The following is a 12,768-nucleotide window of genomic DNA, read 5'->3' on the forward strand; positions in this document are numbered from 1 at the left end:
GCCGAGTCGTCTCCATCAGCCTTAGCACAGAGCCGAGTCGTCTCCATCAGCCTTAGCACAGAGCCGAGTCGTCTCCATCAGCCTTAGCACAGAGCCGAGTCGTCTCCATCAGCCTTAGCACAGAGCCGAGTCGTCTCCATCAGCCTTAGCACAGAGCCGAGTCGTCTCCATCAGCCTTAGCACAGAGCCGAGTCGTCTCCATCAGCCTTAGCACAGAGCCGAGTCGTCTCCATCAGCCTTGGCACAGAGCCGAGTCGTCTCCATCAGCCTTGGCACAGAGCCGAGTCGTCTCCATCAGCCTTGGCACAGGGCCGAGTCGTCTCCATCAGCCTTGGCACAGAGCCGAGTCGTCTCCATCAGCCTTAGCACAGAGCCGAGTCGTCTCCATCAGCCTTAGCACAGAGCCGAGTCGTCTCCATCAGCCTTAGCACAGAGCCGAGTCGTCTCCATCAGCCTTAGCACAGAGCCGAGTCGTCTCCATCAGCCTTAGCACAGAGCCGAGTCGTCTCCATCAGCCTTAGCACAGAGCCGAGTCGTCTCCATCAGCCTTAGCACAGAGCCGAGTCGTCTCCATCAGCCTTAGCACAGAGCCGAGTCGTCTCCATCAGCCTTAGCACAGAGCCGAGTCGTCTCCATCAGCCTTAGCACAGAGCTGAAGGACGAGGCATGAAACACGTAGCTGCGTCTGTGTGCTTTATTCTGCACCATTGTTCATACGGCTCGTAGCCACAGATCTATAGCACTGACTTTATTTCTCATTTGTCTTGTAAATGTTGGGTTTAATGTTAGTAAAGAGGACATTATATTTATGTGTGTGTGTGTGTGTGTGTGTGTGTGTGTGTGTGTGTGTGTGTGTGTGTGTGTGTGTGTGTGTGTTCAGGCTCTGGAGCAGCACTGTAAGGTTGAAGGAGGCTACAGTGGAGTGAGGGACGTTTACAGCAACACTCCCAACCACGATGACGTCCAGCAGAGCTTTTACATGGCTGAGACGCTAAAGTAAGTGTCTTTGTTTACACACACACACACACACACACACACACACACACACACACACACACACGCGCACACACAGGGTTCAATGTGGTGTGTTCTGCTTTATCTGTTTGTATTGTTACTCTGTAAATTGTGTGAAATCCAGACATCGAAGTTCTAACACACACACAACACACACACACACATACATGCACAAATACACACACCCGCACACACATACACACACACGCACACGCACACATGTACACACACACACACATACACACACACACACACAGTATCCAGAGCCAGAATTGCTCAGTCTACTGATACAGTTTGTCATTATGTGTGTCATTGAAAACACACACACACACACGTCTTGCTATCCTTGTGAGGACCTTCACTAATTAATTAATTAATAGCCCCAAATTGTCCCTAGAATGTCAGAACAGTTAGAAATTTCTATCTTTATGGGGACTTCTGTTCTCACTGTCCTCACCAAGATATAAACAAAAGGTTTTTTTTAAAAATGGAGGAGCTGCTTGTTTTTCCTGTTGAGTTCCACACATCAGGTCCACTGGTACGCCTAAGGGAGTTTGTGTTTTCTCTGAGCCTCTGAAATCCCATTATAGAGGTGTGTGTGTGTGTGTGTGTGTGTGTGTGTGTGTGTGTGTGTGTGTGTGTGTGTGTGTGTGTGTGACTGTATGGGTGCCTGTGTGCTTGTACTTGAGTGTGTTGGCATGTTTCTGTTTTTGTGTGTTAGTGTGTGTAAATTTGTGTGTGTGTGTGTGTTGCCCTGTATCTGTGTGTTTGTACTGTGTGTGTTGACGTGTCTGTTTTTGTGTTTTGTTACAATGTGTAAATTTGTGTGCACGCATGAGTGTGACGCATGCGAGTTTGTGTGTGTTTGTGGTGTGTGAAATAACTCGCACCTTTGACCATGTTCAGAGAAGTTTATTTGTTAGCGTATTTTGTTCGTGGATTTAGCTTTAATTAAGTCAGTAGTTAAGCGTCAGCGGGGTGATGAAGAGGGTGACGTTGAGGACGTCTGGAGCAGCAGAGTGGTGTGTGTGTGTGCGTGTGTGTGTGTGCGTGTGCGTGTGTGCGTGTGTGCGTGTGTGCGTGTGTGCGTGTGTGTGTCACCTCACAGAGTAACGCATGGAGAATGTAGTTTGTGTTTAAAGTGTCTGTGTGAGCCAGAGGATTAGTGAAAGACTGTGACGCAGAGGAACACTGTAGAGCTAAATAATGATATATGAGAAGAGCTGAACGCTGCTCACACTGGATCTCCAGCCTTCACACACACACACACACACACACACACACACACACACACACACACACACAAGTGGGAGAGGGACAGAAAGTAATCAAGTAGTGTCACACATTCAACAAACACACATACACACACTTTAAAACAGTAAAACATTAAATAAACATTACATCAACCATTACACACAAATTACATTCGTTGAGCCTCGACGCTCCGGAAACGAGAGCGGCAAATAAACCGTCACGCCACCTTCTGACCAATCAGGATCGAGAACTCAACAGCGCTGTGGTGTAAAAGGAAGCAGGACGAAACAAGCCAGATAATCGGCTGCCATCCCAACCATGTAGTCTAACAAAAAGCAGGTCGAAGGCCGGAGCTGTACGTCTGGGCTGAAAATAAATAAACGGTTACCATGGCAACCCTGGAGGCATTATTGCCAAATGGGGATTGAATAAATCTGAAAAAGCATCGTCAAGCCATCTGTTTAAATGTGTAACGAGTCATCAGCCACCTCGCTCCAACACACACACTCGTGCACACACACACACTCATTCGCACAGCACGACTCTAAATGTCCGTTTGAACACACAGCGGTAGCTGATCCCAATCTTCCAAAGGGAGAAGTGTGTGTCGGTGTCCTGCTGCTGGATGGTGAGCTCTGTGAGATGCTCAGGTTAACACACACCCACACACACAGCAGGACAGCCAGGTGAGGCTCAGGCACAGACACGTACAGAACGAGGGAGAGCGATGAAGAACGACAGGACAGAGATATGAACCTACACACACAAGGTCAAAGCCAGCCGTCAGCTACAGCAGCTTTGGCTCCTCCGTTTATAGGCTGTAAATTTCATTGTGTGTCACTTGGCTCTCAGATCACAGCCCCTGCTAACACTTCTGCTGTTGATATGTGAGCAGCACTTGTGAAAATGTGCACCACTACTCTGAAGGCAGCTGTAAACATGTCCCACTCGTCTCTGCCACGGGAAACGTAAATGTCTAATCGTTATCAAAGAACTAACGGCAAGCAGGACTGAGGGGAACGTTCTTGAGACATCAGGATTGGGGGTCAAGCCCCAGTACTGCCCTTAACCCTCTCTGCTCAATTTATCCACCAGTGTCTCCCCCCCTACTTTAGCCACCTGTGTGCCCCCACTTTAGCTACCTGTCCCCCACCCTCTTACTTTAGCCTCCTGTCTCCCCCCCCTCCTACTTTAGCCACCTGTCTCCCCCCCTCCTACTTTAGCCACCTGTCTCCCCCCTCTTACTTTAGCTACCTGTCTCCCCCCCTCCTACTTTAGCCACCTGTCTCCCCCCTCCTACTTTAGCTACCTGTCTCCCCCCCTCCTACTTTAGCCACCTGTCTCCCCCCTCCTACTTTAGCCACCTGTCTCCCCCCCCACTTTAGCCACCTGTCTCCCCCCTCCTACTTTAGCCACCTGTCTCCCCCCCCCTACTTTAGCTACCTGTCTCCCCCCCTCCTACTTTAGCCACCTGTCTCCCCTCTCCTACTTTAGCCACCTGTCGTCCGTCCCCCCCTACTTTAGCCACCTGTGTGCCCCCCCAATTTGGCCACCAGTGTCTCCCCCCACTTTAGCCACCAGTGCCCCCCCCCACTTTAGCCACCAGTGCCATCCCCCCACTTTAGCCACCAGTGTCTCCCCTCACTTTAGCCACCAGTGTCTCCCCTCACTTTAGCCACCAGTGTCTCCCCCCCACTTTAGCCACCAGTGTCTCCCCCCCACTTTAGCCACCAGTGTCTCCCCCCCACTTTAGCCACCAGTGTCTCCCCCCCACTTTAGCCACCAGTGTCTCCCCCCCACTTTAGCCACCAGTGTCTCCCCCCACTTTAGCCACCAGTGTCTCCCCCCACTTTAGCCACCAGTGTCCCCCCCCACTTTAGCCACCAGTGTCCCCCCCCACTTTAGCCACCAGTGTCTCCCCTCCACTTTAGCCACCTGTGCCCCCCCCCACTTTAGCCTCCAGTGTCTCCCCCCCACTTTAGCCACCAGTGTCTCCCCCCACTTTAGCCTCCAGTGTCCCCCCCCCCCACTTTAGCCTCCAGTGTCTCCCCCCCACTTTAGCCACCAGTGTCTCCCCCCCACTTTAGCCACCAGTGTCCCCCCCCCACTTTAGCCACCAGTTTCCCCCCCCACTTTAGCCACCAGTGTCCCCCCCCCCTTTAGCCACCAGTGTCCCCCCCCCACTTTATCCACCAGTGTCTCCCCCCCACTTTATCCACCAGTGTCCCCCCCCCACTTTAGCCACCAGTGTCTCCCCCCCACTTTAGCCACCAGTGTCTCCCCTCAGTTTCCCCTCCAGAATTCCACATAAAAAAGCAGAACAGTGCAAATTGTTTCAGCTTGAGTCTGACTGCTGCAGCAGCCTTAAAGGAACCAGAAGACCCGAGGTGCAATTTCTTAAAGCCGCAAAACTTCCTCTAGCTTGTACACAACACTGTAAATCACAACACTGTAAATCACAACACTGTAAATCACAACTCCATCTACTGCCTCTCACGATTCCTCGTGGCTTTCTCACCAGGGACAAATTTCCGAATGTATATATATATATATGTCAAGCTGCTTTGTCACAGCGTTTATTGTTAAAAACACTACACAAAATAAAAGGAATCGAATTCCTCGTATCAGTCGTTTTGCGCATCATAAGACGTGATTCATTCGCCTTCTCACGACTGTAGTTATTACCTCTAAATAAGTTCTTATGTACTGCTTAACTCGGCTGAATAAAACTCATAACTGTGTTTTCATCCCAGACAAAATCCCAGAATGCCGTGCTGCTTCTGTGTGTACATCTCATTCCCATTTCATTTTATTTGTAAAGCTTTTTTTTAACTATAAACAAAGCCGTTTCAATGAGCAAGCCTGAGGCGACGGTTGTGGGGAACAAGGGAACTTGTGATGGAATCAAAATAAAGCTGTTAAAAGAACTAAAGTGCTGCTGCATCAGTGTCTTTAGCTAGACTTGTGGTAAGAAATCGTTGCGTGTGATTAAACTGCTGGTATTTTTTCTTCAAGCACTGACTCAAGTGTGTTTTGTTGGTTTTAGGTATCTGTACATGCTTTTCTCCGATGACGACCACCTGCCGTTCGAGCACTGGGTCTTTAACACCGAAGCTCACCCGCTGCCCGTCATAAAGCGACAGAGAGAGAACTCAGACAGGATCACCCAGCTGTAGCAGGGCTCACGTCTCCCCACCGGACCCTGCGGGGACGCCTCTGGCTGTGAGCAGTGCTCGGACCTCTAGCCCCAATTTCTCCAGGAAAAGCAGGCAGCGCAGTTGATCTTGGACCTTCTCGAACACGCCAATTCCCCCTCAACCCCTCCACCCAAACATGTCCTGCAGGTCTCCCAGGGGCTAAACGTCTTTTCCACCAATCATTTAAAGATAGCATTGTGCATGCTGCCCTTCCCATTCTCTGTCTCCTGAGCCCATACAACCAAAACCCCTACCTGTCTTTCTCTCACACCTCGATTTCACTTCTCTTTCTGAGCCTCTGAGGTCCGAACGACCTTCTCTCCTCCGTGAGGAGACCGGACCGTCTCCGAGAATGACGATCACATATTTCTCACCCTCATACAGTACATGTCACAGAAAAACTAAGCCATATTTCAGCTACGTGAGTTTGTTCGATTCTGATCATTCTGTCGAGTTTCTAGAAAATGTTTGGGGTTTTTTTTGTTTGTTTGTTTCTTTGTTTTTTTCTGGTGTTTTTCTTTTTTCCTGTCAGTCACAAATACAAGGTAGTGATATGGAGTTATCTAGTGCCTTTTTAGCTTAATGACCAACTGTTCTGCTAGCGGAAGTGATTTCACAAACCGATGATGCTTTTGTTCATGAAGTGTACAGATTTCTGCGCTTTTTTTTCCCTCTTTCGGTTGGACAACGTACGAGGAACAACAGGTGAGGACCAGAAAACGTCTACAGCCTGAAAGATAAGTAGGACAACTCGACGTGATCGGGTAGAAATCCGACGACGCCATCGCTCGGTCCGTTTCTATCGTCGCGTACGTCAGTGCTTCCTTTCCTCCCTCTAGACACGTTCTGTTTCAAAGATGCACCGTTTACTCGACCGAGCGTTGCTGAAATAGCGGACATGTAAAAATAGAATAGATTATGACTTGTAATTTATGACTTAAGAAGTGTTTTAGCCTATAGTGCTCACAGATGAAGGAACTCTCTACGCTAACGACGAAGACGTAGACGAACCATGAAATCATCCAGCACCGACGAGTCAGATGTGGACAAAAGCAGCGGCAGCAATCAACTAGATCCTATTATGTCTGAATGTACCACCAAATGTGAAGTGAACATTATTTTTTTTTTTTTTTTGCTTATCTTGTTATTATTTCTGATTTCTTTTATCATGAAAGCACAAAAATTGTGAAAATTATTTTTTTCTTGTTTTTTCGTTTAGCAAATAGATTCAGAGACAGCAGACATACACACAAACACACAAGCGTAGATGACACTGGATAAACACCCTTTCACACACACACACACACACATACATTCCACACACAGTGACATTAATACTGAGAACTGTCACAACGGGCAAAACGTGTAGCAAGCAGTTTGTGTGTTTGTTCATCTCATCATCAGGTCCTGTTGGAAACTGTGCTGTACAATTGTGCGATTCTGTACACAATCCTCTTGCTGTGAACTCACCGTACATAACATCCCACCTCGCCAAAATCTAATCATCTTAATATACCTTCGTTCGTTTCTTTAGTTTTGCCCTGGAGCTACGAGCCTAATGTAGCTACTAATTAAAAGAAATGTCTCATCAAAATAATTTCCTTAGACACACGCAAAGTTTTATATATCTTCTTCATTATTAATACACTCCGGATTTACCCCCTTACCACCCGCAGTCAATTCGTATAAATTATAGGACGGCGAGGACAGCTAGATGCCAGAGATTACATTATTTTTTTTTTTTTAATAAAAGAACGTCATGGTTGTCTGGTTATAGCTACATGAAATTTGTTGAACGATGCAGCAGCTATAAACAGTTAAATTTACGCAACAGACACTCGACTAATTTTAAAAATGACACCGAGTTTTTCTTATAGAAAGTGAAGCAGCATCTTCCGACCAATCGGATCTGAGAATTCAACAACACGCTGATGATTTTAATAAGCAATTACTTCAGCTCCGAACGTTAGCATCCGTACCGCTTTTAAAAGGTTTTTGCAGGTGGAGACGAGAAAAGGTTCAGTGTGGAATTTAAAATAGAAAATTTAATAGAAAATTAAAAATCTAAAAATGAAAATGAGAAATCTTAAAGATATTGAAGGAAAAAAGTAAATATATTGAGATATTGGGGTGTGAAAGTAAAACCTGCACACGAATACAAAGAATTCGTGCAACATTCCCTTATATTATTTTTCATTTTTATTTTTTATTTTACCCATTTTTGATAATGCATCAAATATTTCATTTTTTTAATGAATGCAATAATTCATTTTGAATTACTTTTTTTTAATGAATACAAAGAACTTTGAAATTTTGCAACATTCTCTTATTTTTTTCTTTTAATTTTTTTTTCTTTCTTTTTTTTTTTACTTTAAATATAAAAAAAAAATTCTTGAACTAGAAAAATAGTATTTTTAAAAAAAGAGAGGGGGAGCGAGAGAAATGCGTAACACTGAAGCAAAAGTGCGTCTGCTTTTCCAAAACGGCCGTTACTCGGTTACTCTACAGCGTTCAGCTTCATTGTGAAGTTTTCTTCATGTTTCACAGTGTATTAAAATAAGACCCGGATGTAGTTTTTACACCCAACCAAAAAAAATGTTTAGGTGAGGCTGCTTTTCATTACTTGATAGCTACCTAAGCATCACGGCTCCAGCACAAAACGACAAGAAGCTACATTTCGACTGTGGGGAAAAAACTCGTGTACGTTTGGAGTGATTTTTAAAATCACTCTGGATGGTTTATTAGCACGTGCTAACATCAACACTAACAAGCAGCAACAACAATTTCCATTTATTTTTCATCACAGTCCAAGCAAAGCTCTTCGCCTGATGCCGTAATGATGTTTCCGATATTTTCTTGTATTTTGTAGATGAAATTTCTGAATGGATTTTTACCAAAAAAGACAACAAAAAAAAACACACAGTCAGGCGTAAAGCAGTAAGTAATCGTTAAATCTTGTATAAACGCTTCACCTTGTTTTAATCAGCACTTCGGTATCAAGTTTTTAACTCGTTGACTTTTGTGCAGGCTTAAAAAAGAGACAAAAACCTAAGAGATCCAAAGAGCAACAGACGTTGGTCTGTAACACTGAGACCAAAGGGAGCAGGCGATCACATGCTACCACAGAAAACCGTGACGCTGGCTCCGAGCGGCTTACTTATTAGCGCGCGGTAACACCTGCGCTAGCATTTGTGCTAACAAGCAGCAAAAGTTTTGAACGTTTGAGGCCATCATAGCTGATATTTCCGAACACGATTTCCAGAAAGTTCTTTAAAACAAATGTTACCTTTCAGTACATACATGTTTTACAATGTCTGAAATTTTCACATTGCTTGTTAATATACTGTATTTTTGTGTAAATAATAAATGTAAAGTATAAAACAGAAACGTTTAAAGGTATATATTTAATGTAAGTACACAGATCGATCTCTATATAACATAAAAAAACATTTACATGTATTAGTTACGTGAGATTTATAAGGTGCAATTAGATTAGTTATGTAAGATTTATAAGGTTTTTAGCGCTAGGTTTAGCGAATGTTTGCACTGAAACTGAACACTTGTTTAGTTGGTAAAAATCATTAATGGAATTGATCAGAAAGGCCTCAAATTTTCAAAACAGAGTAGAAAATATTTGGCGTATTCCCCGTGTTCTAGATATACCGAATTACTGCTATTAGTGAAACTTGCTAGCGTAACCAGACTAGCGTGAGGAAAAAGCGCAAACGCAAGCCATGACCTAACGCTTCCTCACGTCTCCTTTCAGATAAATGACGGACGTCGATTACGATGTTGCGTTGACTCTTTTAACATCGCATTTTATTGTTTGTGACTCGAATTTTATGACACAACCTCAGAATTGTAAGTGTTCAAAATCACTGCTATTCATTCCATTACACATACGTAGGTGGTGTTTTTTCTTTTCTTCACTCTTTTTTTCTTTAATCACATGCAGATGAATTTGTTTTATTGTTGGTGGCGGGAGGATCGGGTCTGTTTTACATGTTTTCATGTCCATTTTTCATTATAATTGTTATAATGTACATATTCCGTTCTGGCAAACTGCCACTGAACGTTTCTACATATAAAAAAATGATCTTATGGAATAAATTATATTAATGAACTGCAGAAATCTTTTTGATAAACTATATTTGTTACTCTTCTATTGTGAATAAAATAAAGTTTTAATATAAAACTGTAGTGTAGTTTGACTTTGAGAGAGTTGTTGGGTTGTGTGCAAAAGTATGTGCACCCTCGTGAAAACGATGGCACGGATGAAATCGACGTTTGTATATAAACAAAGTGTTTTCTTCTTGTTTGTTAATTTGAAGGAAAGCATGGGGATGTAATGTGGGGAAAAAAATCTTCCGAAGGTTTTATTTAACCTTTCCACTAAATCGGTTCAAAGCAAAACATCAATTTGATGGATTGTTTTGGGTTATACAGGAACCTCATCACAATTAAGCCCCTATGTGGTTTTCTTCCTCTTATAACAGTAATTTTCAAACGATATTTTTATTTATTTCAAGAATGAAAAATCATGTGCAATAATGTACAGTAGAATCCCGTCAATCTGTCCTGTCTGGATCTCACACATTTTTTTGTTTGTTTGTTTGTTTCAAATAATGCTGAAACTGAGGGAAGGAGGATAATAACAACATAAACACAAATAAAAGATATAAACACAACAAAAAGAAATAAAGTACTAAATAAAAGTGAGGGCAATAACAAAGACGACAACTACTACAGGAGAGTAATAATAAAATATATAATAAACCATATATAGGAAAAAGCAATAAAATAAAAACAACAAATGCTTGATTTTGCCACAATTGTGATGCAACTTAGGGGGGTGGGGGGTGTTGTACTTGAGAGATACAACCACATTTCATTTATTTTAAATATCTTACATTTTCTCTCTTGTATAAAAAAAATTCCTTGAGGAATGTGAACTTGGTTTCATTCAGATTAGTAAGTTTTAAAAAAAATAAATAAAAGTTTTTATGAGATCCATTAAACTGACGCTCGTAAACTTTACGACTTTTTCTCTGCACGCTGCAGTTTTATACGTACAGCATACGGGATGCACAGATGTTGAAAACCGCTTATTAAACACAGACGATTTGCTTACGCTGACATTATGACGGCCTGATGTTTATGAACAGGGGTACGGAGAAGCACGTCGTCACATCCCTGAGCTTATTCAGAGTTTGTCTGCTTCCTAAATCTGAGAGCTGATAAAAGCTGTCCTGCAGATCGTTATGCTAACATTGCACATTTAGCATGCGCATATATTTGTTCTTGTTGAATAAACGTCATGTTTTTCAGCACACCGCTGCATCAAGAACTCGAGTTAAAACTGAAAAATGGTTCTATATTTGAGATGTTACTATAGAAACCGTCTTTTTTTTTAATCGTTCGTTATCATTAGCATGACAAAGCATAAAACCACCATTTTAAATGTCTTCAATAGATTTCGTTGATTTCCTTTGGTGCATGTTGTGCTGAGGGAATCGTTGCATTGCACACTTTGTTTCCAGTCACGTCTAATGGCAGCCAAAGGAACTGAAAGTCCTTAAAGGATATGGAGTCGGCAGAACCGTGCATAAATCTGCCCTCGTCGAAATATAAAGCTATCAGTATGCTAATCTCCTCTGCTAGCAGCCGGCCTGAAGCCTCTCTAATGTACTTCTCATTAATGCCACCACCTTACCTAGAGCCACAGATGGATTTCTCTGACACAGTGAACGCTGTATGATGCGTCAGTCACTCCCCAAAAAATGAAGGAACAATATACAATGTTCACTGAAAGCCAGGAAAGATTTCAGATACCACGGATTTCCATTCGCTGCTGTATTATTGTTTGTCTTTAGAAACTCGAGTCTGCACCAGACACTGATTTGACTAGAAGAACTCTGCAAATGGATTACTTCAGGCTCAAACCGGTAATGACTATGTCCCAAAAAATTAAATAAATAAATTGTAATCACTTTATGATGAATGTCTTTAGCACTGAATTTTCAGAGAGGATCAAATAAATGATCATGGACAATGTTTCTGGTAAGTTGTTGTTTTTTTTTAAGTACATTTCATTAAGCATTCACAGAATATAGTTTTCTTCTACTGCTTCTCCTGCATTAAAAAAAAATATTTTTAATCCCCTTCTAGAACTTTTAAAATGAATGAATAGAAATAATAAGAATTAAGAATAGAATATGATTTATGAGTATGACAATTATGTTACCTGTATCAACAGTACTGAATGTGCAAACATCACAGAATGGAAAGTGACGTATTTAAAATGCAGGCAAGATTCATGTGCTCGAATGATAGGAACTAATGAATGTATGTGTAAGCAACTAGTAGAGTTAATTGCAAAATAACGTGTGTGTGTGTGTGTGTGTGTGTGTGTGTGTGTGTGTGTGTGTGTGTGTGTGTGTGTGTGTGTGTGTGTGTGTGTGTGTGTGTGTTGAAAAAAAAAACTGGCACCTGATTGGCAGCAGAAATATTTATGTAAACTTACAGTATGTATACAGTTGAGATTAGATTGAGACAGTTGAGACAGTTGAGATTAGAACATATTAGATTAGATTAGTTGAATCTAATCTAATCTAATTTTGCATATAATTAAGTTGCCAATATCAATAAACTATACAGGAGTGAAAAACTGACACCTGATTGGCAGCAGGAATATATATGTAAACTTACAGTATGTAAGCAGTTGTGATGCAAATCTTAGCAGTGGCAGGACTCCAACCGTTGTAGTCTTGTGGGCAGGGGGACTGGAATTTTTGCATAAAAAACACGTTTTTCTAAAAAAAATTAAAAAAAAAGCTCTCTCTCTTCTTCAAATTATTGCTGAAATGGCACATATAACAGGGTACATGTTTATATGAGACATAAAACAATTTCTTAAAAAGATTTTTCAGCTAAAGCGAAAATAAATTTTGGTGCCTCCCCGTCGGGGAATCGAACCCCGGTCTTCCGCGTGACAGGCGGAGATACTGTCCACTATACTAACGAGGAATTCCTTAAACCACTACGTATTCGTGCGCCTTTTAAAATAAATACGTAAGAATTAAACATGGTCTTTATATGTGTTCAAAATGGCGATATATTTCTTCTGCAGGTTCTTTTTGGATTATTTAGCTAAAATTCCCTAAAGGGTTTCTCATTCTTTTTCTATAGTAGCATTAAACCATTATGGGTGTAATATATTTCTGGCCACTAACGCATTGTGGCGCTGTTCCCATACACGCCCTCTTTAAACATATCACTAAAAGATAATGTTGTAACATGTTGC

The 12,768-nt window shown here is 42.3% G+C and overlaps 1 protein-coding gene and 1 non-coding gene across 4 annotated transcripts in view; one reads left to right on the forward strand and one right to left on the reverse strand.

The window, feature by feature from the left end:
- man1a1 (mannosidase, alpha, class 1A, member 1) overlaps positions 1-9,665 on the forward strand; it is a 130,000-nt gene extending 120,335 nt beyond the window's left edge. For all 3 annotated transcript variants that reach the window (XM_027155405.2, XM_047802000.1, XM_047801999.1), the window contains 2 exons: positions 881-996; positions 5,315-9,665. In XM_027155405.2, coding sequence (XP_027011206.2) covers positions 881-996; positions 5,315-5,444 — 246 coding nt within the window. In that variant the 3' untranslated portion in view covers positions 5,445-9,665. The remainder of the gene's footprint in view (positions 1-880; positions 997-5,314) is intronic.
- A 2,754-nt stretch (positions 9,666-12,419) lies between these two features.
- trnad-guc lies at positions 12,420-12,491 on the reverse strand. The gene has a single exon. It is a non-coding gene; the product is annotated as a tRNA-Asp (tRNA).
- Positions 12,492-12,768: the final 277 nt, after the last annotated feature.

This window comes from Tachysurus fulvidraco, chromosome 16 (genome assembly GCF_022655615.1).
Source record: "Tachysurus fulvidraco isolate hzauxx_2018 chromosome 16, HZAU_PFXX_2.0, whole genome shotgun sequence".
NCBI classification, from domain to species: domain Eukaryota; kingdom Metazoa; phylum Chordata; class Actinopteri; order Siluriformes; family Bagridae; genus Tachysurus; species Tachysurus fulvidraco.